General features: G+C 48.8%; 1 protein-coding gene across 1 annotated transcript in view; it reads right to left on the reverse strand.

The window, feature by feature from the left end:
• Nucleotides 1-17,458: 17,458 nt before the first annotated feature.
• Nucleotides 17,459-27,124, reverse strand: part of LOC115083783 (gastrula zinc finger protein XlCGF26.1-like) — a 46,713-nt gene continuing 37,047 nt past the window's right edge. Inside the window, exons 4-5 of the mRNA XM_029587802.1 lie at nt 18,681-20,264; nt 17,459-18,024 (exon numbers count right to left, since the gene is read on the reverse strand). Of these exons, the coding sequence (XP_029443662.1) occupies nt 17,996-18,024; nt 18,681-20,264 (1,613 nt within the window). The 3' untranslated portion in view covers nt 17,459-17,995. The remainder of the gene's footprint in view (nt 18,025-18,680; nt 20,265-27,124) is intronic.

A 27,124-nucleotide genomic window follows, 5' to 3' on the forward strand; every position in this document is an offset into this window, starting at 1 on the left:
ACGAGATCTGATAGCTCGTCTTTGGAGAAGCGGCAAATCATGGTTCGGTATGGTTCTGTTCCTGGAGGGATTTCCCCTTCTTCCAGGGAGTCTGATTCTTCCTCCGTTATATGTGTCCCCGAAGGGGAGGCTTTTGTCCGGAGGATGCACATCTTGGGGAGGCCGAGAGGGGCCTGGAAGATCTTGGTCCACTGGTGAAGGCTGTGACTGTGTCGCCAGTGACCTCGATTGTGTGTGGATGAAGGTTTTCAGCTCTGCAAAGAATTCCGCCCAGGAGAAGGTTCCTGGGGCCATATTGGGTCCAGCGGCGTTCCCAGAGTACCCCCACTGGGGAGGGGCCGAGTCGGGAATAGAGAGGTCTGGAGTAGTATCGCTGGTGGAGCCGGATTCCTCTACTGGCCGAGAGGGGCCTTGTCTAGGTTCCCCCAGAGCTTCTTCGCATTGCAGGCAGAGGGTGGAGACCACTTCAGGTTGCGCCGCTCGCAGGTGGCAGGCTGGACAGAGGACCTGTCCCTTGGCTTTCTTGGTCGGTGGTGCCATGATTTGTGCGCATATTTGTGCGTGCCAGGAGTTTTAGATGTGCGCTCCGGGTGCACCTACGTTGTGCGTGTAGGTGCAGAGGATGTGCGCGCGGCTGTGCGCACAGGCTTATTTGTGCGCCAGGCACCTTTGCCTGTGCCACTGTGTGCCCGGCTCCCTTATGTACGTCGCTGTGTGCACGGCACAAATGCACGCGCCGCTATACGCACAAGAAACTTATGCGCCCAGATCAGCTGTGCGGGCAATACGGCGATGAAGGAGGGGACAAATGGCACCGGCGACCACGCGGAAGATGGCGGCCCCCCTTGGAGGGTCTCCACGTGGGAGGACCCTCGCGCCAGATCGGGGTCTAGCCCGGACGGGGCTGCTCAACCCAATTGAATAGACGCTGCAGGGGGTGATCTGTGCGGCTAACCGAGGCTCGGAGACTGGAGACTGAGAAACGTTTTCTACCTTATCTTGTCTCGGAGCTTCCCGCTCTTTTGCCGGGCGATCTTGGTCTCGCACCCGCTTCCTCTCAGCCGCTCCCTTTCCAGGGGGCTAAGTCCATGCCAGGACCGAGGCTTACCTCTGAGGGATCTTGGAAATCACCTCAGGCTTCTCGACTGTGGGAGGGACCCTTAGGTACCACCGCAGGAGAGCAGGGCTCGTTTTGCAGGTAAGAATTTTCCTTTCTGTTTGGTTTGGGTTTTCTAACGCTGTGCAAGCGTGTGTGTAGTCCCGAACTGCTATGGAGATGGAGAAAAACTGAAGAGCAGAGCCTTGTGCATGGGTATATGTAGTGCTGACGTCAGATTGAAATCTGACTCCGTCTCCCACTGCTATCAGAAGCACACTATACCCATTGGTCCTGAGTCCATCTGCTACATGCTAGGAAATGCGTCTAACCCCTTGTACTAATGTCGATCCCAAGGTTGCCCATGGCTCTTTTCTCATTTCATGTTTGGTGACCCTCAAAATGACTTGCGAGGCCTCTACATGGGCATACTGAATTTGTTCTGCTGTGAGGTTTATTTCCTCTAACATTTTTTCCCAGTTAAAGGTCCCCCTATTTCGGTTTTGGGGAAGTGAGACCTTCTATAAAATGAGTTAACTGTTCTATTACGACTAAGACATGTAGTTTGTCATCAGTCGTGGTTATGGCATCAATTCCTAATTGTAAGGTTTGAGCCAAATAATCCCTTAACTGATGATATTCATTAGACTGAATGCCTTTGATAGCAGCTTTAATTCTATTATTAAGGATAAGAAAAGTGCTCTGAATTTCATGTTATAGAACATTTCTTCTTTTTCTTCTTGCTGTTCTTATTACCCAGTCAGGCAGGGAAAATGAATCATTTAGCCACTTAGTCTGTATGATAAGGTCTAAAATGGACATGACTTCCATTTTATTCTTCCCTTCTGCTAAGCCTCGAATACAGGCAGCTGTTAAAGACCTACCTTGCACTAGTCTGTTTGTGTTATGCTCAGGCTTGTGGACCCTTGGCCGACGGGAGGATGGAATACCTTTCGGAGGATCATTAAGTTCTCTCATCGGGTGGCGAGGCAGAGCAGGAGACAGGACCAGCTGACCCTTGGCACTGGAGACTGAGGCGAGCGCGAAGGCGATGAAGAGACGAGATAAGGCGCTGTGTCTTCACCACTGGAAGTCTGTGGTCCCCCCAGGAGGAGCACGTAGGGACCCAGACCACTGGGACTTAGGTGGACCTTTGAGAGGTCAGGGAGACGGTGAAAGGGCTGACTGGAGCTTCACCCTGGAAGCCCGTGGTACTCCCGGGAGGAGCCCGTAGGGTTCCGGACCGCTGGGACTTAGGCAGGCCCTTGGAGACAGAAGTCTAGAAGGAGTCCTAGGTCGAGTGCCAAAGGGTCGTCGCTCACCAGTCCGAGGTCACACACCGAGGGATCACCACTTGCCAGTCCGAAGTCGTACACCAGAGAATCACCGTAAGCCAATCCGAAGTCAGGAACCGGGAACACCAAGACGAAACAGGAACAAGATCCAAAGCTCACGAACTCACAGAAGCAAACAGATCTGATCAACCGAGAACTTGCCAAGTCGCTGGATGGACAGAGGAAGCTGCCTTTTATACTTCCTCTGCTCTGCCTGATAGAGAACAGGTGAAGCCATTTAAAGGGATTAGGGCCCTTTAAATCAGTGGAGGAGGCGCAGCCTCGCGCCTAAGGATGGCAGTGGCCATCTTGAATTTCCCCCGCGGAGGGGAGACGCAGCTAGATGCTGCGAGCGAGGAAGCAGGACGGCTTCCCCTGTGGCTAGCAGGACCGGAGGCCACGCGGGCGCGGCGACCCGAATCGGAACCCTCCCCCGGGGCTCCCGCGGTGAGAGAGCGCCGCGAATCAGGTAGGGGGCTGCAGTCGTGGGGCGCCACGGCCATGGGACACAACAGTTTGAAAAGAAATGTGCTTCCTGTGTAAAGAAAGGTCCCCATATTTTATTATGAAATCTTTTATTGCAAAGGTTAACTTGATAACGCCAATTAGGGCAACACGGACATTGAGTGTGGGTGGACGAGAACTGAGCACAAAAGAACCTTTTGTTACCACAAGCATTATTACACAAAGATATATTATGATAAGGGATTCCTTACCAATGAGTGAAATTAAGAGGCAATTCATCACAAAATACAGGATGTGTACAATTTAAAAACAGAATTTCATACGGTTGCCAACAAACATGATATAACAAGTCTTTAATCGTTGGGAGGGGGAATGCAGTATCCTCTCCCCCCCCCCCCCATGTGGAATAATTGTCATAAGAGAGTGTTACCTCAAGAAATATGTCCATCCAGGAAAAGAGACCTTTTAGCAAACCTGAAAGTCCTGGCACAGGACCAAATGAGGATTCCTCCAGTAGTCCTTCTGATAGAAGGTTTTGGCAGGCACAGGAGTCATTATTAAGGCAGGGTCGAAGGGCAAATCTTTTCTGGAACTGTTCTGGAGCACCAACATATGGTAGGGAACAGTGCTGCAGTTTCCATGACAGTGATCTAAGGATCTTAGTAAGATTGGCACCTTCTTTTCAGAAACCTAGGAACAAGTTTTGGTACTTAGACGAGCAGAACGCTGCGCGGAAGCCATCAAGAGGAGATTCCAATGTGATTGAAATAAGCTGTAGGGAAGATCGCTCCAGTTGCTGGAACAGAGCAATAAGCCTGGACTCAAGACTCTCAGGTTGAGATTCCGGTGAGATGCCTTGCCAGACTTTGTGAGTGAGGTACCTAAAAGGAACATCAATACTGCACCAAACAGCCATGGTACGGAACCAAAACTACACCAGATGGCAAGGGCACAGCGAGAAGTGAAGGTTGTTTAGAAAGTGAACGTTTACTTATATGTGAGAGTAACGGAGTTCCCGAGAAGTTTCGGGGAAAGTGGTGGAATGTATTTGGGTATGAGATAAAAGGTAGTAGAGGGAGACAGGAAATACAATTACTAAGAACACCCAACATGCAATATACTTATAGTAGGGTTTATAGAAAAACAAATCCCGCATGCAAAAATGTACTGATCAGGGAATAGAATACACAACATGCACTTTGAAGCTGTTGCTGGATGTTGGTTAGAAGCGCAAGGCGTTCAGAAGTAGGACTACTAGCTACGTCGAAAACGACCTGTTGTTCCTGTTCTGGGGTTGGCGCAGTCGGGTCACTTCTTGGCAAAACATCAATGTCTTGAGCGGTGGGGGCACTTAGCAGCGTCTATTCCTCCTGTCTCATCTGCATCAGTGGAAACTGTGGATGCAGTAGAGACTATGTTTCGAATGGAGGTGCTTGCAACGGAAAACCCCAGTGTCTTGAATGCCAGCTTGACATCTCTAATAAACATAACTTTTCTGTTCTCTAGATCCTCAGAGTCAGAAAGTACCAGTCTCGAGGTACCTAAAATTTCTGTAACAATAAAGGGTTTAGACCAGTATGGGTCTAATGAGCCACGAACGTGCTTTTTGCTCAGTGCTACCGAACCAATTGGAAATGGATTTGGATTCCGGGGAGCTTCAGAGACAACCATCACCTCCAAGAACCCCATGTTTTCTAGCATAGAGAACCCAAAGAGAGATGTAGCAGGCGCTTCATGATTGGCAGTTATGGTACTATTTAGCCGGATTTGTAACTCCGGGAGATTATGGCACCAATCTTTGGGACTAGTTTTTAAGGGAAAAATCTGCAGCCTATGCTTAACCTCACCGTTCACCCGTTCTACCATACTGTTAGATTCTGGACAGTGGGGGTATGAGAACTGATGGGGAATGGAGTGATCAGCACAGAAGGTTTCAACCTCTAGATTTCTGAAGGCTGGGCCGCCATCTGTGCAGAGAAACTGAAAAGGTAAAATACCAAAAACAATAGCAAGACAGTTAACAGTCACTGCTGCTGTAAGGCGTTTCTGTGCAAATAGGAAAACGAAGCCCGAAAAGGAGTCTAACACCACTAAAATATGTTGGTAGCCACACGAAGAGGTAAGTGGTCCAATGTGATCAATATAGACTACCTGTCCTGGTCTTATTCCCGGTGGAAGAGTTCCTTCTACATAAGGGGGTCCAGTCCATTTAGGGTTTGTGAGCTGACATTCTATACAGTCGCGGACCAGATCCTTAGCCTGATTTCTGGTTAAAACCCCATCTGAGTGATGTCACAGAGTTGTTGCATTTAAATGTAAGGAACCATGTTGGGCGAGACGTGCCCGTACAGTGGATTCTTGCTTTTGGCAGCCTTATCCACCATATTATTAAAACGAGCATACCACCCTTCCACCCAGTGAGCTGGCACATGTAAAACCATTACCGGGACCATAAAGGTTTTGGAAGAAAATAGCAATCTCCAGTGAGCTCGGTATGTTATTGGCTTGCCAGTAACATCTAAAAAGTAATTGTTTTCCCAGACTTTCATGTGTGTGATATATACAGAGACTATATATGTGGAGTCTGAACAGACCAGTATAGATCTTCCGGTGTCCAAATTGCTCATGTGTTCAATATGTGTTAATGCCTTTTGGAATGCGATGAGTTCGGCTTGTTGAGCGGACATGTCTCCTAACGGCCATGTGTGTGTGTCTGATACTTTCCACTGTCCTCTCTTGTCAGGAGTTAAATCACATTGGCCACTCCCGCAAAGAAGGCTGTGAGATAATCAGTAGATGGGGTAGCAGACCCATCGGTAAAAATGACCATTTGTACTTGTCTAGGGTTAGGAGGAAGTACCCGGTCTGGTATAGGATCTCGGGGGACCTCTTCACTAACTAATTCAATGCCCGAGTCTGTGAGGTCATTTTGATAATGGAATTGTACATCGTCCCTATACTGATCAGCGTGCCATTGCACCCAGTGAGTGGCGATAGCCCTGCTTTCAGGTAGGGAGTGCCGAGTTACTGCTTGGAAGAAAACAGCAATCTCCAGTGAGCTCGGTGTGTTATTGGCTTGCCAGTAACATCTAAAAAGTCATTGTTTTCCCAGACTTTCATGTGTGTGTAATATCCAGAGACTACATATGTGGAATCTGAACAGACCAGTATGGATCTTCTGGTGTCCGAATTGGTCATGTGTTCAACATGTGTTAATGCCTTTTGGAATGCGATGAGTTCAGCTTGCTGAGCGGACATGTCTCCTAACGGCCAAGTGTGTGTCTGATACTTTCCACTGTCCTCTCATTAGGAATTAAATCACATTGGCCGCTCCCGCAAAGAAGGTTGTGAGATAGTTAGTAGATGGGGTAGCAGACCCATTGGTAAAAATGACCATCTGTACTTGTCTAGGGTTAGGAGGGAGTTTCCGGTCCGGTAGAGGATCTCGAGGGCCCTCCTCACTAACTAATTCAATGCCCGAGTCTGTGAGGCCATTTGATAATGGAATTGAACATCGTCCCTATACTGATCAGCGCGCCATTGTACCCAGCGAGTGGCGATAGCCCTGCTTTCAGGTAGGGAGTGCGAGTTACTGCTTGCAATTGTGGTATACCAGTGTAACAGTGTATGCATTTACCTTGTGCCAAAGTAGAAATTTTGGAAAGGCAATATCTGACAGCTGTTAAAGTGCGCTCAATTATATTAAACTTTTTCTCGGGGAGAGAGAAAGTGTGTATAACAAATAGGTTGGGACTCATTATGATTACTTATTGTAGCTAAGAAATGTGAGTCAGAAACCTGCAGGACAAGGTCCAAATCCTTTACAGGGTTTCTGTGTGCTAATGAAGCGGAATTTGTTATAGCCTCCTGGAGTGCCTGGAGGCATTCCGAATGTAAAGCGGTCCAATCCCTAGCTACCACCGGATCGCCTTTTAACAGATCATATAATGGTTTTGCTAGTGCTGCAAAATTTGGTACCGTTTTACGGGCAAAATTGAAACTTCCCATTATAACCTGTAACTGGTGTGAAGTGCGCGATTTGGGAAAGGAAAAGATTTTTTCTTGGAGTGTGGGGGCCAATGTAGCTCCTGCCACTCCAATTAAAAATCCCCAAAAATTTGCTTCCTCAAAGCCTATTCTTGCTTTGGCGAAATTTACCACCAATCCTTCTTCACCCAGGACCCGTATCAGTTTAACTGTCTGCCAAAGTCCATGTAGTGTATAGGATGCCAAATATATGTCATCGACTATAGCATTATCAATGTGTTGTCATTGAAGGATCTCAACGGCTGCTGAAAATAATACGGGGGAATTTTTAAATCCTTGGGATAGTCTCGTATATTGATATTGTTTTCCCCGGAACGTAAACACAGTTAACGGGGAGGAACTCGAGGGTATACTCCACAACCCATTATCTAAATCTAAGGTGGCTTTTCACCTAGGGTGAGGCAAGTTATCAATCGTGGATGCCAGATTGAGGGTCTGCGCCGCCACAGTTTCAAAGGAGGTGTTAAGGACCCGATAGTCGATGACCATGCGGGTCTTCCCATTTGATTTGGGCACTGGGGACAGAGGGGAGTTATATTAAGAATATTGGTCTCTTAAAACCCCTTGAGCTACTTTCTGACTAATAATCTTATCAAGGTCATCCCAGAACTTTCGGTGTACAGGGTACTGTTTCTGGGGATTAAATGGTTTAGTTAATGCGATTTCTATTGTCTTGGGGATGCGAACCCAACCCGTATGTGTGGGATAGAGGTGAACAACCCCTAAAGTAAGCCATTTCTGAACTCTCTTATCTAGAACTGCTTCCCCTACAAAGGGTTTGAGCTGGGGTGATATTGAAGCTTTGACTGCCTCTAACCCATATGCCGGGTCTTCTCTCATCATAGAAGGGAGTTCCGGTACATCAGCTGGCGAGGAGTATACTGCATATGAGTCTTCTTCATCAAATAAACAAGCTACCTTTATGGTGCGAGGTCCTTTGTAGTAGGGGGAATAGATGTCTATGGTTGCTAAGGGAGCTTGGGTCTGCTGTCCTGCAAACATAGTAATTGTTATGTTTTGTTGTAAATAATGTATAGTATCCCATTTTTGTGTTAGTATACTAATGGTAGTCCCCATGACCAACATCCCCACTTAAAGTTTACCCCATTCCTTATTCTGGATCCACAGGGGGTTGAGTTTTGGGGCCAGAGTTGTCATGGTGTGTGGCTCGCTTGGCCGATTTTCTTGGGGTAGGTATGGGAGGGTGATTGGTTTTAGCTGTAGCTCCAGATAACCCTGGGGGGGGGGGGGGGTTCTGGTGTTGGATATCTTATAGGTGGAGACACTATTTTCCCTCACAGGGTACCAGGGAGTCCACCTGGTGCCTGGAGGAGTTCTCTGTGGAGGAGGTGGGTATTCCTGTCTAGGCTCCCTGAACTCCCTATTCTCCCTATGATTCCTTTCCTGGGTGGATGGGTTTCTGAAATTAGTGCTTACCCTTTGGGTGTGCTTATCAGGTTGTCCCTTTCTCTGTCTTTGTTTATCCGGCCCCTGGTGCACCGGTTTAAACGGCTTCCCTGGGAACAAGAATTTTCCTGCTGCCTCGTATGCCTGTTGGATCAGGAATGGAAATTGTTGGTTCCTTTCAGCAGGAGCAAAGTACTTAGTTGATTACTAAGATCAATGCGGATAGAGGTTTCAGGCATAATATCTTTCAGGATTTCCCATACCTGGTCAAACTTTTCTAAAGTCACTAACATTCCTAGTGAGTAGGTAGCGGATATCCCATACTTATGTAATATTTTTTGTAATACATCCTCTAGATAAATAATCAAGGGTTTAAGATTTATTGCTCGATAGCACCAGGCATAATAGGTTCCCCAGGAGTCACAAGCGGACGAAGGTGGAACTAAATTTTGAGGCATTAGGGTTGAAATTATATAGTGTCTGGTGCATCCACTGACTTGACTAGTGATTGCCTCTAATGCTACTAATCGGGTAGCCAGATGTTCCGGTACCAGAGTAATGTCTGAAGAGAGAAGTACCTAAAGTCCGTCTTACCCTGTCTGCTTTATGGTCGATCTCACTATGGCCCCCATACCCCACGAGCGACCCCCGTCGGGATTGAGGTGCTTCCATAATGATCTTGTAATGTTAAAAAGCATCTCAGGACAGCGGTATCGAAGTCACTCTGTTTTCCAGCCGAGACTTGGTCTGCAGCGGGAGGATCATATGATAATATTGCATCAAGAGGTGGCTGGGTTTCCATGAAAGCCAAACTGCTTTGCTTTTCTGAGACCGGAATGGTTGCAGTGTCTGCAAACAAGCAATTACTAAGAGTGTATGACATTTGGCGATCGGGGAGAGTAAAGGGTGTGAAGTCCTCAGCTCTCCTACGATCAGTCCCTGGTGTCTACCTTGTTGAGTCAGGGCTTTTAATCAACAAATATCTTTGTGATAGACAGTGATTCCTCCCTGTGCTATCTGCAAATGTAGTACAAAAGACTGACCTTCCTGAATGTGGTTTTCCTCTACCCACTTGCGAAAAACATTCTCTTGGCTAGCCCTTATCCTATAGGGGTCTGCCATTCTATATTAGTATAGAATTATAGGTAATATCACTTTATTGGAAATTAAAATTCCTATTTTATCTTTCCCTAGATATTACTTATCTTTCTAAAGGGGTCCCATCTGGAGTGCCATGTCAATGAAAGCCAAGAAGAGCTCTGCTCCTATCCTACCTTTCCTAAGACCCTCCAGCCCTTAGGGAAGGAGTGTATTATTTTAGAGATGAGGGTTCCCCAATAGAGTTGTTTTTAGAGAAACGAGTCAGTCTGAATTTATGAAAGTCACAGTCTCTTTATTCAGATAATAGTTATAATCTTTTACGGCATGTGAAGCATCATAGTTCTCAAATCTTATCTTAATCAAACAGTACATAGCTATTAGTATGATAACGATAGATACTGAAACTACTGCAATCATAAAAATATCTATTAAAGACATTTTCTTGTAGAATAAATTCTTTCTAGTACATATCTTGCTATTACAAGATAGGGTTAATTGTACTAGCTAGGGTTCTCTTATGGAGAAAATTATAATCAAATGCTTACCAATATCATGAAGCGGTTAGCCCTTTAATGTCTCTCTTGTGGTCAGTCAGGACTGATCTCGCTCCTCTCCCCTGTACTGTCCTTATCAGGATTTAAATAGACAAAATAGCCAGATGGGGGCTAGTCTGCTCCTAACCGCAATTGCGGTCAATTCTGTCTGGACCTTTGCCCACAAGGAGACAGGTGGTGGAACCAGAAGGTGTCACATATTAGGCCCTTATCTAGGTACAAAAGGCTTTCCTTATGCTTCAATACAAACTTGATATAACTGGCTACACTCTACCTGCATGGCTGCAAAGAAATAATTTTTCTAACAAATTTTCTGACAACACTTATAGCACAACAGGTTGGCTCACACCTCGCATACCGACGGTCGATGCGGGAAAATGGCGCTGCACCAAACCATGCGCAAGATTGCGACGCCGCGGCCTGCCACATGGAGTGCCCACCAAGCCCGACACAGGGTCTAGCCCATCGGGGGACCATTCAACCTGCTCAGAAACCCCCTTCCCTTGCCCTAATGGGATTGGGAACGTTGTAGGTACAGCGCGCCGAGCAAGGAGACCAGAGGAAAGATTTACCGAAGCCCTTCAATGTCTCGGAATCGGAGAAGTTCTTCTTTATTTACCTGGGCTCAGTGCTTACTGGCTGAAGTCAGATATGGCCTCCGGCTGCAGGGGGAGAGGGCTTAGGCCATCACTGCTGCGCTCAGCTTCCTGCACCTGCTGCCTTTCAGTTGCTTCAGCAGCAAAGTCCATGCCGGGAACTGGCTACCAGACCAAGACACCTCTGCGGGATCTTGGAAATCACCTCAGGAATTCTCAATTGAGGGAGGGACTTTAGGTATCACCACAGGAGAGCAGGGCTCAATCTTTCTCCAATCTAAAAGGTAAATTTTTTTCTTCAAACTAGTACTGCAATCCCGCTAAACACCAAAGCTAGTGTGGGGATAGCACGTCCACATCTGCTAGGAGATGGAGAGATACTTTGAAACCGGACTACGTCTCCATCTGCTAGCAGGGGAGCACATAACCCATTGGTCCTGAGTCCATCTGACTACACACTAGGAAATTCTATTTATCTATGCAATATTGCTATACTGCTGTGATATTTCTTTGCTCATCTTTATATAATTTCTACAGTATTTAGTAAACTAAGTTTTGCTTTTACATGATTGTGTGTTCAGTGTTCTATGGTGTAATATAACACCACTCAGCCCACTTTTCACACTCAGCATCTTTCTGGCAGGGGATATTGTCCCAATTGAAATCAACATTACTGTGGCGAAGTTCTCGCATTGGACGGAATGAGTGATTGTATGGATGTGAGGTCTGGATGCAGAGTGGTAAACACAACATGGGGGAATAAGCGTTGTGAGCATGACTGTTAGACCGGATGTTTACAATGTGCCCGTATAAAAGGTTTCCAAGTAATGAATTGCTAAATAGAATGTGTTTTGAAACATAAAACTGTGGCCATGCAGGGTTTCCTGTTGATACTTGTTGATATGCGTCATATTATATATTATGATATAATGGTTAATATACTAATACATTTCATCTATTACTGTATAGTACGGACTCAGGGGTCCACTTGGTAGTACATAATTCTCTTAATTTTTTCATTAGCTTCTGACATTTATCGCCTGCTGCAGTGGGTCCATGAACATTATCCCCATGGTCTATAGTTGAACCAGAAATTTTGTCTGAAGATTCAGCTCCATCACCATTAGCATCATTAGTCCTAGTGCTTAAACTAGGAGTGGGTACTTTTTTATCCTGGGCCTCATGCCTCCAGTAGGAATTTTTCTTTCTACTTCCTCTTTATCCTTCAATAGTAGAAGTTGTCAACGAGCTGAGATTTAGTTTAGGTATTATGCAACAGGGCTATCACATGGAAGAACTCAGCAAGACTCAGTGAGAGACATTTACTCCAAATAATTTTCTCCTGTGTGGATCCTTTCATGCTTTTTGGAGTTTTGATTTCCAACTGAAATTTTTATCACACTCCATGCATGTAAATGGTTTCTCTTCTGTAGGGATCCATTTTCAGATTGGATTTAAAACCGAAGCTTCACTCAGTGAATGTAATGGAGAAATTACTTACCTGATAATTTTGTTTTCCTTAGTGTAGACAGATGGACTCAGGACCAATGGATATAGTGTACTCCTGATAGCAGTTGGAGACGGATCAGATTTCAATCTGAAGTCAGCCCTAGTACATATACCCCTGCAGGAAGTGCAACTCTTCAGTATTCTCCTCGAAAAGCATTGTGGATATATGTGTGAGTGATTAATTTGAATAACTTGAATAACTTCATAACTTGATTAACTTTAATCGGTTGAATTGGCTATAGCTGGAGACCGCCAGTGCCCTTAACCGGGAAACGTCGACGCCCGGCAAAGTGGGTGTCCTAGATGAAGGAAGGTATGGCTTACCCTTGAATCACTTGCTCCCAGGGATGTCCCCCGAGAATTTCATGAGCAACGGCAGCCATGGGTGGGATGCTGTGTCCATCTGTCTACACTAAGGAAAACGAAATTATCAGGTAATTTCTCCATTTCCTAGAGTGTAGCAGATGGACTCAGGACCAATGGGATGTACAAAAGCTACTCCCAAACCGGGTGGGAGGCTGCCCATGACCCACGTAGTACTGCCCTTGCAAATGCAGTGTCCTCCTGAGCCTGAACATCCAGGCGGTAGAACCTGGAGAAGGTGTGGATGGAGGACCATGTCGCCCCCTGCAGATCTCGGCGGGTGACAGCATCTTGGTTTCTGCCCAGGACACTGGGCTCTAGAAGAATGGGCCTTGACTTGTAGGGGCGGCTTGCCTGTTTCTACGTAGGCCGTCTTAATGACTTCTTTGATCCAGCGGGCTATGGCTTTACCTTGTCTCTTCCTGCTGTGAAGGACGAATAGGTGGTCCGGTTTTCGTACAGGTTCCGACATTTCCAGGTATATGGATAGGAGTCTGCCGATGTTGAGGTGGCGTAGGCTTCGAGCCTCTTCCGAATTCTTATGCTCATCCAGCGATGGTAGCGAGATGGTTTGGTTAAGATGGAAGTGAAAAACCACTTTGGGGAGGAACGAAGGGACCGTGCGTAGCTGGATGGTTTCCCGGGTGAGCCTGAGGAACGGCTCACGGGAGGACAGTGCGTGTAGTTCTGAAATGCGACTAGCTGAACAAACTGCCAGCAGGAATGCTGTCTTCAAAGTTAATAGTCGGAGAGACAGGCCGCAGAGGGGTCTGAAAGAGGCTCCTGCTAGGAAATCCAGGACCAGGGTGAGGTTCCAAAGAGGTACCGGCCACTTTAGGGGTGGGCAAATGTGCTTGACTCCTTTCAGGAAGCGTGAAACGTCCGTGTGAGAGGCTACGCTGTCGCTCTCGCTCTTGGTTCCATAGCATGACAATGCGGCCACCTGTACCTTGATGGAGTTGAGGGACAAACTCTTCTGTAGGCCGTTCTGTAGGAATTCCAAGATCGAAGGAATTTTGACTGTGTGTGGTATGATGTCGGGGTCTTCGCACCAGGCTTCGAATTCTCTCCAAATCCTTATGTATGTTAGGGATGTGGAGAACTTGCGTGCTCGGAGTAGGGTGTAGATTACAGCCCCCGAATATCCGCTCTCTCTCAGGCGAGCCTTCTCAATGGCCAGACCATAAGAGAGAATCGAGCTGGATCCCCGTGGAGGATCGGCCCTTGTTGGAGCAGGTCTCTGTGTGGATGTAGTGGCAGGGGGGTCCCTGTCAGTAGTCTTCTCATGTCTGCATACCATGGTCTTCTTGGCCAGTCCGGGGCCACCAGAAGTATTGGTCCCCTGTGTAGTATCTTGTGAATGACTGCACCTAATAGGGGCCACGGCGGGAAGGCGTATAACAGAGTCTCCTGTGGCCAGGTCTGTACCAGGGTATTGATCCCCTGGGACCGAGGCTCCCGCCTGTGACTGAAGTAACTAGGTACTTGGGCGTTGGATCGGTTTGCCAGAAGGTCCATGGCTGGTGTTCCTCAACGGTTCACTATCATTTGGAACGCTGCAGTCGACAGCTTCCATTCTCCTGGGTCTAGACTTTCTCTGCTGAGGTAGTTGCTGTGATGTTGTCTTTCCCGGTGATGTGGACGGCCGAGATCTCCTGGAGATTCACTTCCGCCCACGACATTAGGGGGTCTATTTCCAGAGACACCCGTTGGCTCCTGGTGCCCCCCTGACGGTTGATGTAGGCCACTGTTGTGGCGTTGTCTGACATTACTCTGACCACTTTGTATCCGAGTCTGTGACTGAACCGTAGGCAGGCTAGTCTGACTGCCCGAGCTTCTAGGCGATTGATGTTCCATCCCGACTCTTCTGCGTTCCACTGCCCTTGGGCGGTTAGCTCCTTGCAGTGTGCTCCCCATCCTCATAGGCTGGCGTCTGTGGTGAGCAGGGTCCAGGTTGGTGAGGATAGTCTTGTTCCCTAGCTCAGGTGGCTGTCCTGCAGCCACCATCATAGCTGGGTCCGAACTCTGGCCGGGAGCTATAGACATACGGCGTAGTTCTGGGACAGTGGATTCCATTGCGATAGAAGGGAGTGCTGTAGGGGTCTCATGTGAGCTCATGCCCATGGCACCACTACCAGTGTGGATGCCATGAGACCGAGGACTTATAGGTAATCCCATGCTGTGGGGCGAGGTTCGCTCAGCAGGATTTGCAACTGGTTCCTCAGTTTTGATCTCCTTGTCGGAGTCAGGCTGACCTTGTCTTCTTTGGTGTCGAATCGGACTCCTAGGTATTCTAGAGACTGTGAGGGCTGCAGACAACTCTTGTTTGTGTTGACCACCATCGAAGGCTCTCCAGTAGAGTTTTGACTCTGTTGGTTGCCTGGTGACTTTCCTCTGGGGATTTCGCCCTATTCAGCCAATCGTCTAGGTAAGGGTGTACGAGGATTCCTTCCTTCCTCAATGTTGCCACCACCACCACTATGATTTTGGTGAATGTCCAGGGTGCTGTGGCTAACCCAAAGGGTAGTGCCTGGAACTGGTAGTGATGGTCCAGGCTTTTGAAGCGTAGGAAGCGCTGATGTTCCTGATGGATTGGGATATGTAGGTAGGCTTCCGAAAGGTCCAGGGATGTGAGAAACTCTCCTGATTGTATCGCCCTTATTACAGAGCGTAGGGATTCCATGCGGTAGCGGGGAATCCTCAGGTGGCGGTTGACCGACTTGAGGTCCAGGATGGGCCTGAATGTCCCCTCTTTCTTGGGGACGATAAAATAAATGGAAAAATGCCCAGTATTTGTTGTGGAGGTACTGGGGTTATGGCCTCGAGGGCCAGTAATCTGGTCAGTGTAGCTTCCACTGCCACCCACTTGGAGGAGTTGTGGCAGGGGGATTCCACGAATGTGTCCGGAGGGGTTCGGAGGAAATCCAGGTAGTACCCCTCTCGAATGATGGTTAGGACCCACTTGTTCGAAGTTATCTCGACCCATCTTTGGTAGAATAGGGCAAGTCTGCCCCCTATGGCTTCTTCCTTTGGACGGGTCAGCTGAATCTCATTGTGGGGTATGGCCGGACCCTGGACCCGAGCTGGTTCACTTTTGTTGTGCTTGTTCCGAAAGGACTGGTTCCTGCCTGTAGGACGGGGCGCTTGATAAGTGTTTCTGTATGGATTGAAGCGCTGTGAACCTCTGCCCCTGGAAGATCGGGGGAAGGGTCGCTGGTTTCTCTTGTTCCTGTCCTCCGGTAGCCGCGGTAGCGGGGACTCACCCCATTTGTTAGCCAGTTTCTCTAGTTTGCTGCCGAACAGGAGGGATCCCTTGAAGGGCATCCTTGTGAGTCTCGTTTTGGACGACACGCTGGCCGACCAGCTTCGGAGCCAGAGTTGTCTCCTGGCTGCCACAGCTGATGACAATCCTCTAGCTGCGGTGCGCACCAGGTCGGAGGCAGCATCCGTGAGGAAAGATACTGCTGGTTCCATGGCTTCCCCAGGGGTGTTGCTCCTGGTCTGTGATAGGCAGGCACGTGTCACAACGGTGCAGCAGGCCGCTATTTGTAGGGACATAGCAGCGACGTCAAAGGACTGTTTAAGGATGGATTCCAGATGTCTGTCTTGTGCATCTTTGAGTGCTGCACCTCCCTCCACTGGGATAGTAGTGCGCTTCGAGACCGCGCAGACCATAGCATCCACTTTTGGGGATGTTAGAAGGTCTTTGGCCACCGGGTCCAGAGGATACATGGCTGCCATAGCCCGTCCCCCTTTGAATGTTGACTCTGGAGCATTCCATTCCAGGTCAATTAGCTGCTGAACGGCTTGTAACAAAGGGAAATGGCGGGAGGTCTGACGGAGTCCCTCTAGCAGGGGATTCGTCTTAGGCTCCTCAGAAGCACTTGTGCCCAGGATAGCAAGCTCCTTCAGGCTGTGAGTGACCAGGTCTGGAAGCTCGTCCTTGGTGAAGAAGCGTCTCATGGTCCGGTGAGGCTCTGTCCTTGGAGGGAGTTCCCCCTCCTCCAGGGGCTCTGATTCCTCCTCCGAGTTGTCCGTGTCCCCGTAGGTGGGGCTTCTGGGCGGTGGATTCACTTCTCTGGGCCTAGAGAGGCCCGGGGTGTAAAGGTCCTCTGGTGAGGGCTGTGGCTGTGTTATCGGAGGCTCCGTCTGCATGTGGATGAAGGTGTGCAGGCCTTTGAAGCATTCCATCCAGGAGATAGATGCTGGATCCAAGCTAGGAGGTACTGTGTCCCTAGGGGTCCCGCTAGAATTTTTTAGGTCCGGAGTGCTTATGGAGGAGCTAGCATTCAGCCTCAGATGGAGCTGGCCCTGGGCTGGATCCCCTAGGGCCTCCTTGCACTGGATAAACAGGGCGTTGGCCTCTTCATGCTGTGCGGCTCTGATGTGGCAGGCTGGGCAGAGGCCTTGAGCTCCTTTTCCGGTGGTGCCATGGATGTAGGTGCATAAAATCTGTTATGCGCTCTGGTGCGACAACTATGCGCGCTTGGACAGAGTGTGCGCTTAGGATGTGCTCGCAAGTCGTAGATATGCGCCCAGCACAGTAAGCGTGTGCTACGCGCGCAACCTATGCGCATGGTACTTGTGCGTGCGAAGTTGTGCGCACAAGGAAATTGTGCGCCTGGATCGCCCTTTGTGCGCACAGATCGAGGCAGCGAACAGAGTCAATGGCGACGGCGACCACGCGTACAAGAGGGCGACCACCTTGGAGGATCTCCACGTGGGAGGACCCTTGGATCTAACCGGGGCCTAGCCTTGCTGGGGCGGATCAACCCGGTAGCACAGGTCCCGGCCGGCGACCTGTGCGACTCCTTGAGCTTCGGAGACCGGAGTCTTTAATGAAGATTTCTACCTTACCTTGTCTCGGCGCTTCCCAGTTTTGTTCCGGGCGGTCTCCGGCTGCGAGGGGAAATACCTTCACCGCTGCGTTCGAGGTTGCACCCGCTGCCTCTCAGCCGCGCCCGAAATCAGGGGCTAGGTCCCTGCCAAGGGTTGGCCGCCGGACCGAGGCTCACCTCCCAGGGATCACAGAAATCACCTCGGGAATTCTCAACTAGGGGAGGGACCCGAGGATGTCACTGCAAGAGAGCAGGGCTCGTCTGTAGAGATAACATTTCTTCTTGTTTCGGGTTTTTCTCCTTTAAATTTACTCTAACACTGTGAGAGCGTGCTATGGAGACGGAAAATACTGAAGAGCTGCACTTCCTGCAGGGGCATATGTACTAGGGCTGAGGTCAGATTGAAATCTGATCCGTCTCCAACTGCTATCAGGAGTACACTATACCCATTGGTCCTGAGTCCATCTGCTACACACTAGGAAAATGGTTTTTCTCTTATGTGTACCCTTTCATTACTTTTTAGTTTGGAGTTTGAACTGAAGCTTTTATCATATTTGGTGCATGTAAATGGATTCTCTCCTATGTGGATATGTTATGCTTTTTCATTACTGATTTCCAAATGAAGCATATCACACTGAGTACATGTTAATCGTTTCTCTGCTATCATGGTTTCTCAGTTCTGATGTCATATGGAAGCCTTTATCATACACAGTGGGGTAGATTTTCAGAGCCCTGCTCGCCTAAATCCGCCCAAAACCGGGCGGATTTAGGCGAGCAGGGCCCTGCGTGCCGGTAAGCCTATTTTACATAGGCTTACCGGCGCGCGCAGACCCCGGGACTCGCGTACGTCCCGGGGTTTTCGGAGGGGGGCGTGTCGGGGGCATGTCGGGGGGGCGGGCCCGGTCGTCGCGGCGTTTCGGGGCGTGTCGGCAGTGTTTTGGGGGCGTGGCCGCGCCCTCCGTACCCGCCCCCAGGTCGCGGCCCGGCGCGCAGCAGGCCCGCTGGCGCGCGGGGATTTACGTCTCCCTCCGGGAGGCGTAAATCCCCCGACAAAGGTAAGGGGGGGGTGTAGACAGGGCCGGGTGGGTGGGTTAGGTAGGGGAAGGGAGGGTAAGGTGAGGGGAGGGCAAAGGAAAGTTCCCTCCGAGGCCGCTCCGATTTCGGAGCGGCCTTGGAGGGAACGGGGGGAGGCAGCGCGGCTCGGCGCGCGCAGGCTATACAAAATCGATAGCCTTGCGCGCGCCGATCCAGGATTTTAGTGGATACACGCGGCTCCGCGCGTATCTACTAAAATCCAGCGTACTTTTGCTTGAGTCTGATGCGCAAGCAAAAGTAGGCTGATCGCGCTTCTTTTAAAATCTACCCCAGTGTATGTAAATGGTTTTCTCCTGTATGGGTCCTTTCATGAGTTTTCAGTTTGGTTTTTGAACTAAAGCTTTTATTACATTCAGTGCATGTAAATGGTTTCTCTCCTGTGTGGATATATTCATGCATTTTCAACTTGAATTTGCAACTGAAGCTTTTATCACACTCCATGCATTTAAATTGTTTTACTCCTGTATGGATCCTTACATGATTTTTCAGATTGCGTTTTGATATGAATCTTTTATCACACTCAGTGCATATAAAAGGTTTCTCTCCTGTGTGATTCCTTTCATGCCTTTTCAGTTCAAATTTCCTGGTGAAGCTTTTATCGCACTCAGCGCACATAAATGGTTTCTCTCCTGTGTGGACCCTTATATGATTTTTCAGACTGCTTTTTGTACTGAAGCCTTTATCGCACTCCGTGCACATAAATCGTTTCTCTCCTATGTGGATCCTTTCATGCTTTTTCAGGGCTGATCTTTCACGGAACCTTTTACCACACTCTGTGCATGCAAATGGTTTCTCTCCTGTGTGGATCGTTGCATGTATTTTTAGATTAGATTTGTACCTGAAGCTTTTATAACATTCAGTACATTTAAATGGCTTCTCTCCGGTATGGATCCTTTCATGCTTTTTCAGGACTGATCTTTCACGGAAACGTTTACCACACTCTGTGCATGCAAATGGTTTCTCTCCCGTGTGAATCGTTTCATGCTGTTTCACTTCAGATTTGTTACGGAAGCTTTTCCCACACTCAGTGCATGTAAATGATTTCTCTCCTCTGTGGATTCTTTTGTGCTTTTTCAGTTTTGATTTACAACTGAAGATATCATCACACTTAGTACATGTAAATTGTTTTTCTCCTGTGTGTATCCTTTCATGACTTTTCAGTTCATATTTCCTACTGAAGCTTTTATCACACTTAGTGCATATAAAAGGTTTCTCTCCCGTATGGATCCTTTCATGCCTTTGCAGTTCAGATTTCCTGCTGAAGCTTTTATCACACTCAGTACATGTAAATCGTTTTCCTCCTGTGTGTATCCTTTCAGGAATTTTCAGTTTTGATTTGTAGCAGAAGTTTTTATCACACTCACTGTCCGTGAATGTTTTGTCTGCTGTGTGCATCCCTTTGTACCTTTTCATTTTTGATTTCCACTTCAACCTGTTATAGTCGGTACATGTAAATTGCTTTTCTTTTGAGTGGATCTTTTGGTGAATTTTCAGTTGTGATGAATAAAGGGCGCTTTTATTACATTCACTACCTGGAAATGCTTTCTCTCTTCTATAAATCTCCTGGTTAACTTTTAATATTACTTTACTTGCACATTCATTGCCTGCAAATGGTCTCAACCCAGTCTGTTCTCTCAGCTGTGTACTTTGCTCACAGAGAGTCACATTTTCAGTGGAGTCTCCTCCTGGATTTCTCAGCCTTTCCTGGGGCTTGCAATGATTCCAGTAGTTTCTTCCCCAGACACAACATGGGCAGGAATCTGCTTCATCTTTCTCTGATACAGTTTTATTCACTTCCAGATGTTGATTGCGTTCCTCAGGATGCATCTCCTCGTGTCCTCTCTTGATGTCAATAATCTCTGGATAAGAAAATAAAAGGACAGACATTACTTGATGTGAGGGAGACTCACAGTGACAATGATAGGAAAATTAGTTCTTACCTGTTAATTTTCTTTCCTGTAGTACCACGGATCAGTATAGACAGTGGGTTGAGCCTCCTTTCCAGCAGGTGGAGACATACTAAAACTTGCAGGATGCCCTATAGCAGGACAGAGCCTATCCTTTCACCCTTCAGTATAACGTATGTCAAAGCAGAAAACAATAAAACCAAGAATAGGATCAAGCAAGTAACCAAAAGCTCAACGGAGCAACCATAGAATAATGTAGAAGCATAGTATACCTATACGCTCTTGCATAAACTTGGTATAAAATAACCACGAAGGCTTCCGGTGTAAATGCTCAGTAATCTTGCACCAAGGAAAATATGAAATCTGCAGACCTGCAAGAAAACAAGCTTCGAGAGGACAGAAGACAGACAGGGAAGGGCGTCTGGACTGATCCGTGGTACTACAGGAACAAAAATTAACAGGTAAGAACATAGTGAAACATCGATGCAGACCTACCTACTATGATCATGGGAGATTTTAATTTACACACCGACGCCTTCCCCCACTCCTCCAATTGCGAAACCATCCTCAACTCCCTCAGCGCAATGGGATTCACACAGATTGTCAACAACCCAACACACAAAGCAGGACACACGCTGGACCTTATCTTTATCAACTCGAAGTTCTCCTGCTCCTCAACATCATCCTGTACTCCAGTCCCATGGTCAGATCACTTTCTGATAACCACCAAGATCTCCGCAAAACAACAGACCCACAACTCGCAATACTCTTCACCATTCACGTCAGGAAATCTTGTGCTTCTGAGACACTCAGCGACCACCTTGCGAAAGAACTACCAAATCTGGATCTATCCAACCCTGATACAGCCGTCCTCTCATGGCATAACATTACTGAAGCAGTCGCTAACAATTTATGCCCCGCAGTTTCCAAAATAATAAACCCAGAAAAAAAAAGGAAACCAACCCTGGTTCTCCACAGAGCTCAAACAAATGAAACAAATCCTTCGTCACAATGAAAACAGATGGCGCAAAGCCCCCAACTCTTCTACGCTATCAACATACAAAGGATCCTTACATCACTACAGGACAGCAATCCTTAAATCAAAAAAAGAATATTATGCCAACAAAATCCATGATCACCAATATGATGCCAAAGCGCTTTTCTCATATGTGTCACAAATCACTAAGCCATCCCCTCCGACGATTCCCGACGAACAGGCACAATCTAAGGCCAACGCGCTGGCAACATTTTTTCAGCAGAAGATTATGAACACTCTTGCACTCCTACCCACCAATGCTACTCCCTATACTACATTCACCAACCCTCGCTCCTACACAGGATCCAAGCTCAATAACTTCGAGCTAACCTCCCCCGGTGAGATCGAATCCCTCCTCAAGAGACAGAAACCATCTACCCATCCAGCTGACAGCATTCCATCCAAACTGCTACTACTGATCCCTAACAGGATCTCGGGACCTCTAGCTAACATCATAAACTGCTCGTTATTCCAAGGGAGGTACCCAGACAGCTTAAAAACCGCTTCTCTCAAACCCCTCCTCAAGAAGCACAACTTAGACCCCAAAGATCTGGCCAACTTTCGCCCCATCTCGAACCTCCCTTTCTTAGCCAAATTAACAGAGAAATTGGTTAATACTCAGTTGTCTGAATATCTTGAAGAACATAATATCCTTTATCCATCCCAATACGGATTTCGTAAATCCCGTAGCACAGAAACGCTTCTCATTTCATTGACAGACCATATCATCATGGGACTAGATAAGGGCCATTCCTTTCTTCTAGTACTCCTAGACATTTCGGCGGCATTCAATACCGTCAACCACTCCATCCTCCTGAATAGACTAGCAGACATAGGTATATCCGGATCAGCCCTCAGTTGGTTTATGTCTTTCCTCAGCAATAGAAGCTTCAAAGTTAAAAATTAATAACAAAGCATCACCCTCGACATTATCCTCACTTGGTGTACCTCAAGGATCCTCTTTATCGCCCACCCTCTTCAACATTTATCTCCTCCCCCTCTGTCAGCTTCTAACAGACCTTAACCTAACACATTACCTATATGCAGATGATGTGCAGATTTTGATTCAGATAACTGAATCCATCGCAAAATCACTCAAGCATTGGAACAACTGCCTAATATCGATTACCAACCTGCTTAACAGTATTAATCTGGTTCTTAACGCATCGAAGACAGAACTCCTCCTCATCTCCCCTAACCAAGACAACCCACTACCACAGACCAACCACAATATCCAGCTCACACATACCCATGTTAGAGATCTTGGGTTTCTACTCGACAATCGCATAAACTTAAAGAAAATGATCAACACCACAACCAAAGATTGTTTCTATAGACTTCAGGTTCTAAAAAGACTCAAACCTCTGCTATTCTTCCACGACTTCAGGACAGTTCTGCAAGCCTTACTATTCGCCAAAATAGACTACTGCAGCGCTCTCTTCCTGGGTCTCCCCAGCTCTACCACCAAACCTCTACAGATGATACAGAACGCCGCAGCAAGAATCCTGACCAACACCAACCATGGAGAACACATATCACCTATCCTCCATAACTTACACTGGCTCCCAGTGTACTATCGAATCCTTCACAAATCACTCACTCTAATTCACAAATCCATCTACAATCACCTACATCTGGACCTGGTATTCCCTCTCAATCTTCATATCTCCAACAGACCGACTAGAGAAGCATATAAAGGAACTCTACAGGCCCCTCCCACAAAAGCAACTCGCCTCACCTCGACCAAAGATCGCTCATTTTCGACAGCAGGCCCAGCTATCTGGAACAATATCCCTTCCGACCTCAGAATGGAACCCTGCCTCTCAACATTCAGAAAAAAACTTAAGACCTGGTTCTTCCGCCAAGCCTTCTCAGATCCCCCTGATACACATTAGCCGAGGTTCTATGGATCTCCGTACCTCCTTGAAGTTTCCAATAAGATCTTCCCCTGACTCACCAATTGTTTATACTTGTTTACTGCGTTCCTAGGCCTTTTTTTTCCAGCAGTCTATGCCTCCAAGTTTACTATCCTTGTTGAATGTAACTTTGTTTTTCCTATTTAAACTATTGTCTTTGGTTCAGTCCCCCAATTCGATGTAAACCGATCTGATATGGTCTTTTAACCATGAAGGTCGGTATAGAAAAGTGTTAAATAAATAAATAAATAATTTTCCTTTCCTGTACGTACCCGGATCAGTCCAGACAGTGGGATGTACCAAAGCTTGCCTAAACTGGATGGGACTGAGACAGTCCCGCTTGAAGCACTTGCTGCCCAAAGGAACCGAACACTGGAGCGTGTACATCCAGACAGTAGTGCCGAGCAAAAGTGTGCAGAGACGTCCAAGTAGCAGCCCTGCAAATCTCCTGTGGAGAGACAGACTGACTCTCCGCCCAAGAAGTAGCCTGAGAACGCAGAGAATGGGCTTTCAGACCCTCAGGAAGTGGACGACCTTGACAAAGATATGCTGAGGAAATGGCTTCCTTCAACCACCGCGCAATCGTGGTCTTAGAAGCCTGTTTACCCTGGTTGGGACCACTCCAAAGGACGAAGAGATGGTGCGAAACGCGACAGTCATTGGTGACTTGAAGATAACGAAGCAAGACTCGCTTGACATCCAGTCGACGGAGGTCGCCCCCAGCTGTACCCGCAATCTCCTCCGGAGAGAACGCGGGAGTTCCACAGACTGGTTGACGTGAAAAGCGGAGACAACCTTAGGCAAGAAGGAAGGAACCGTCCTGAGAGAGACCCCGGAATCAGAAAAACGCAAGAAGGGCTCCCGACAGGACAGCGCCTGAAGCTCGGAAATACGACGAGCAGAGGAGATAGAGACTAGAAAGATAGCCTTAAGAGTAAGATCCTTGAGCGTAGAGTGGTGAAGAGGCTCAAAGGGAGCCGCACAGAGAGCACGAAGGACGAGGTTGAGACTCCAAGATGGACACGTGGCCTGAGAGGGAGGGCGGAGGTGTCTAACGCCCCTCAGGAAATGAATGATGTCCAGGTGAGCAGCCAAGGCATAACCATCCACCCGACCCAGGAGAGAGCCAAGCGCAGAGACTTGAACGCGTAAGGAACTGAAGGAGAGACCCTTAGAGAGACCCTTCTGAAGGATAGAAAGAACCAAAGGAATAGAGGCGGAGCGCGCCGGGACGCCCGCCTCCGTACATGCGGACTCAAAGACCTTCCAGATACGCATATAGGCCAGAGAAGTCGACTGCTTCCGGGCTCGCAGCAGGGTGGAGATGACCTCCTCCCTATAATCTTTGCGCCTCAGGTGACGCCGTTCAAAAGCCAGGCCGCTAGACAGAAGCGATCGGCCTGGTCGAAAAATACAGGCCCCTGCCGGAGGAGACGAGGGAGATGACTGAGGCGCAGGGGCCCGTCCACCGCTAGATTGATGAGATCCATGAACCACGGCCTTCGCGGCCACTCGGGAATGATGAGAATCAACGGACCCCGGTGGAGTTCGATTCTCCTGAGAATTTTCCCTACCAGAGGCCACGGGGGGGGGGGGGCGGGAACACCTACAGAAGCACGTCCACCGGCCAAGGAAGAGCCAGAGTGTCCACGCCCTCTGCGCCGTGTTCCCTCCAGCGGCTGAAGAACCGGTTGGCTTTGGCATTGCGCAGAGTCACCATGAGGTCGAGATGAGGAGGACCCCACCTATCCACTATCAGAGCCATGGCCGCGTCTGAGAGTTCCCATTCTCCCGGATCGAGCGACTGCCGGCTGAGGAAGTCGGCTTGAACATTGTCTTTTCCGGCGATGTGAGAGGCCGCAAGGCACTGTAGGTGATGCTCCGCCCAAGCGAGTAGGCGGCTGGCTTCTAAGGCTACCAGGGGACTGCGAGTGCCCCCTTGGCGATTGATGTAGGCGACTGTGGTGGAGTTGTCGAACAGGACTCATACCGCCTTGCCGCGGATCAGAGGAAGGAACTCCTGAAAGGCCAGGCGGACCGCCAAAGTTTCCAGGCGATTGATATGCCAGCGCGACTGAGTCTGGGACCATGTCCCCTGGGTGGACTGAGATAGGCAGACCGCACCCCAGCCCAACAAGCTGGCGTCCGTGGTTACTATCGTCTACTGTGGAGCTTGAAGAGGCATCCCTTGTAGGAGATGAGGAAGGGACAGCCACCACCGTAATTCGTCGGCAGTAGACTCCAAGAAGGGAAGGACTACGTGGAACTGCTCAAACACTGGTTGCCAACGTGACAGCAAAGCTTTCTGTAATGGACGCATATGAGCAAAAGTCCAGGGGACCAGATCGATGCTAGAAGCCATGGAGCCCAGGACTTGGAGATAATCCCGGGCCGTCGGTGAAGATAGCGCAATCAAATCCTGAACCTGACTGATCAGTTTGAGGGCTCGCGCCCGAGGTAAGAAAACCTTGCCTACTCGGGTGTCGAAGTGTGCTCCCAGAAATTCCAACTCCTGGGAGGGCTGAAGCTTGCTCTTGGAAAAGTTCACTATCCACCCAAGAGAGGCAAGGAGCTCCAGGACTCGATCCACCGCCCACCAGCAAGAGGTCTCCGACTTGGCCCTGATGAGCCAATCGTCCAGATAGGGATGGACGAGAATCCCTTCCCGGCACAAGGCCGCAGCCACTAATACCATTACCTTCATGAAGGTGCAAGGAGCGGTCGTGAGGCCAAAGGGGAGAGCTCAAAACTGGAAGTCCTGGTTGAGAATGTGGAATCGGAGATACTTCTGATAGTCGCGGTGAATGGGGATATGAAAATATGCTTCTGTGAGATCAAGGGAAGCAAGGAACCCTCCTGGACGGACCGCCGCAATGACCGCCCGCAGGGTTTCCATGCGAAAGTGGGGGATCTTAAGGGCCCGATTGATCCTCTTGAGGTCCAGGATTGGGCGGAAGGACCCGTCCTTTTTGGGCACGGTGAAGTAAATAGAATACTGGCCGGCGTCAATTTCCCTTTCTGGGACTGGGACCACCGCCCCCAGATCCAGAAGCTTGGAGAGAGTCTGGACCACCGCGTCCCTCTTGGCCCGGCCGCAAGGGGAGAACAGAAAGAGATCTGGAAGTTCCCTGACGAGGTCGAAAGCATACCTGTCTCTGTTAATGTTGAGGACCCACTGATCCGAAGTGATTTTGACCCATTCCTCGAAAAACAGGGAGAGGCGTCCGCCGAGGGATGGGCCGACTGAACTTCATTGTGTGGCAGGTTTAGCGGTGGTACGCACGGGCTGGCCCTCACGAAAGGGCCGCCTGCCACGAAAGGACTGTGACCAGGACTGCGCACGAGAAGACCCCCTAGGAGTACCCCCCTGCCCTCGAGAAGCGAAGCGACGCTGACCCCTGAAGCGAAAGCGAGAGGCCACGAAGGACCGAGAAGCCTTAGGGCGGTCCTCTGGCAGTTTATGGACCTTGTTGTCAGCCAAGGAGTCCATAAGCTTGTCGAGGTCCTCGCCAAAGAGCATCTTACCTTTGAAGGGAAGCGTGCCCAGCCGGTTCTTCGAGGACTGATCAGCCGACCAGTGGCGAAGCCAAAGGAGCCTCCGGGCAGCCACTGCTGCAACCATCGCCTGGACACGGACCAAATCGTAGAGGGCGTCCAACACGTAAGCGATTACCGCCTCCAGACGTTCGGCCTGTTCTGCCTCACCTGGCGGAAGCTCCCGGGTGCAGAGTAACTGTTGGACCCACTGGAGGCCTGCCCGCATCATGAGGCTGCTACAGCAAGATGCCTGAACCCCGAGGGCCAGGACGTCGAAGATGCGCTTCAGGTGAGCCTCCAGCTTACGAACTTGCGAATCCTTT

This window comes from Rhinatrema bivittatum, chromosome 2 (assembly GCF_901001135.1).
Source record: "Rhinatrema bivittatum chromosome 2, aRhiBiv1.1, whole genome shotgun sequence".
Classification (NCBI taxonomy): Eukaryota; Metazoa; Chordata; class Amphibia; order Gymnophiona; family Rhinatrematidae; genus Rhinatrema; species Rhinatrema bivittatum.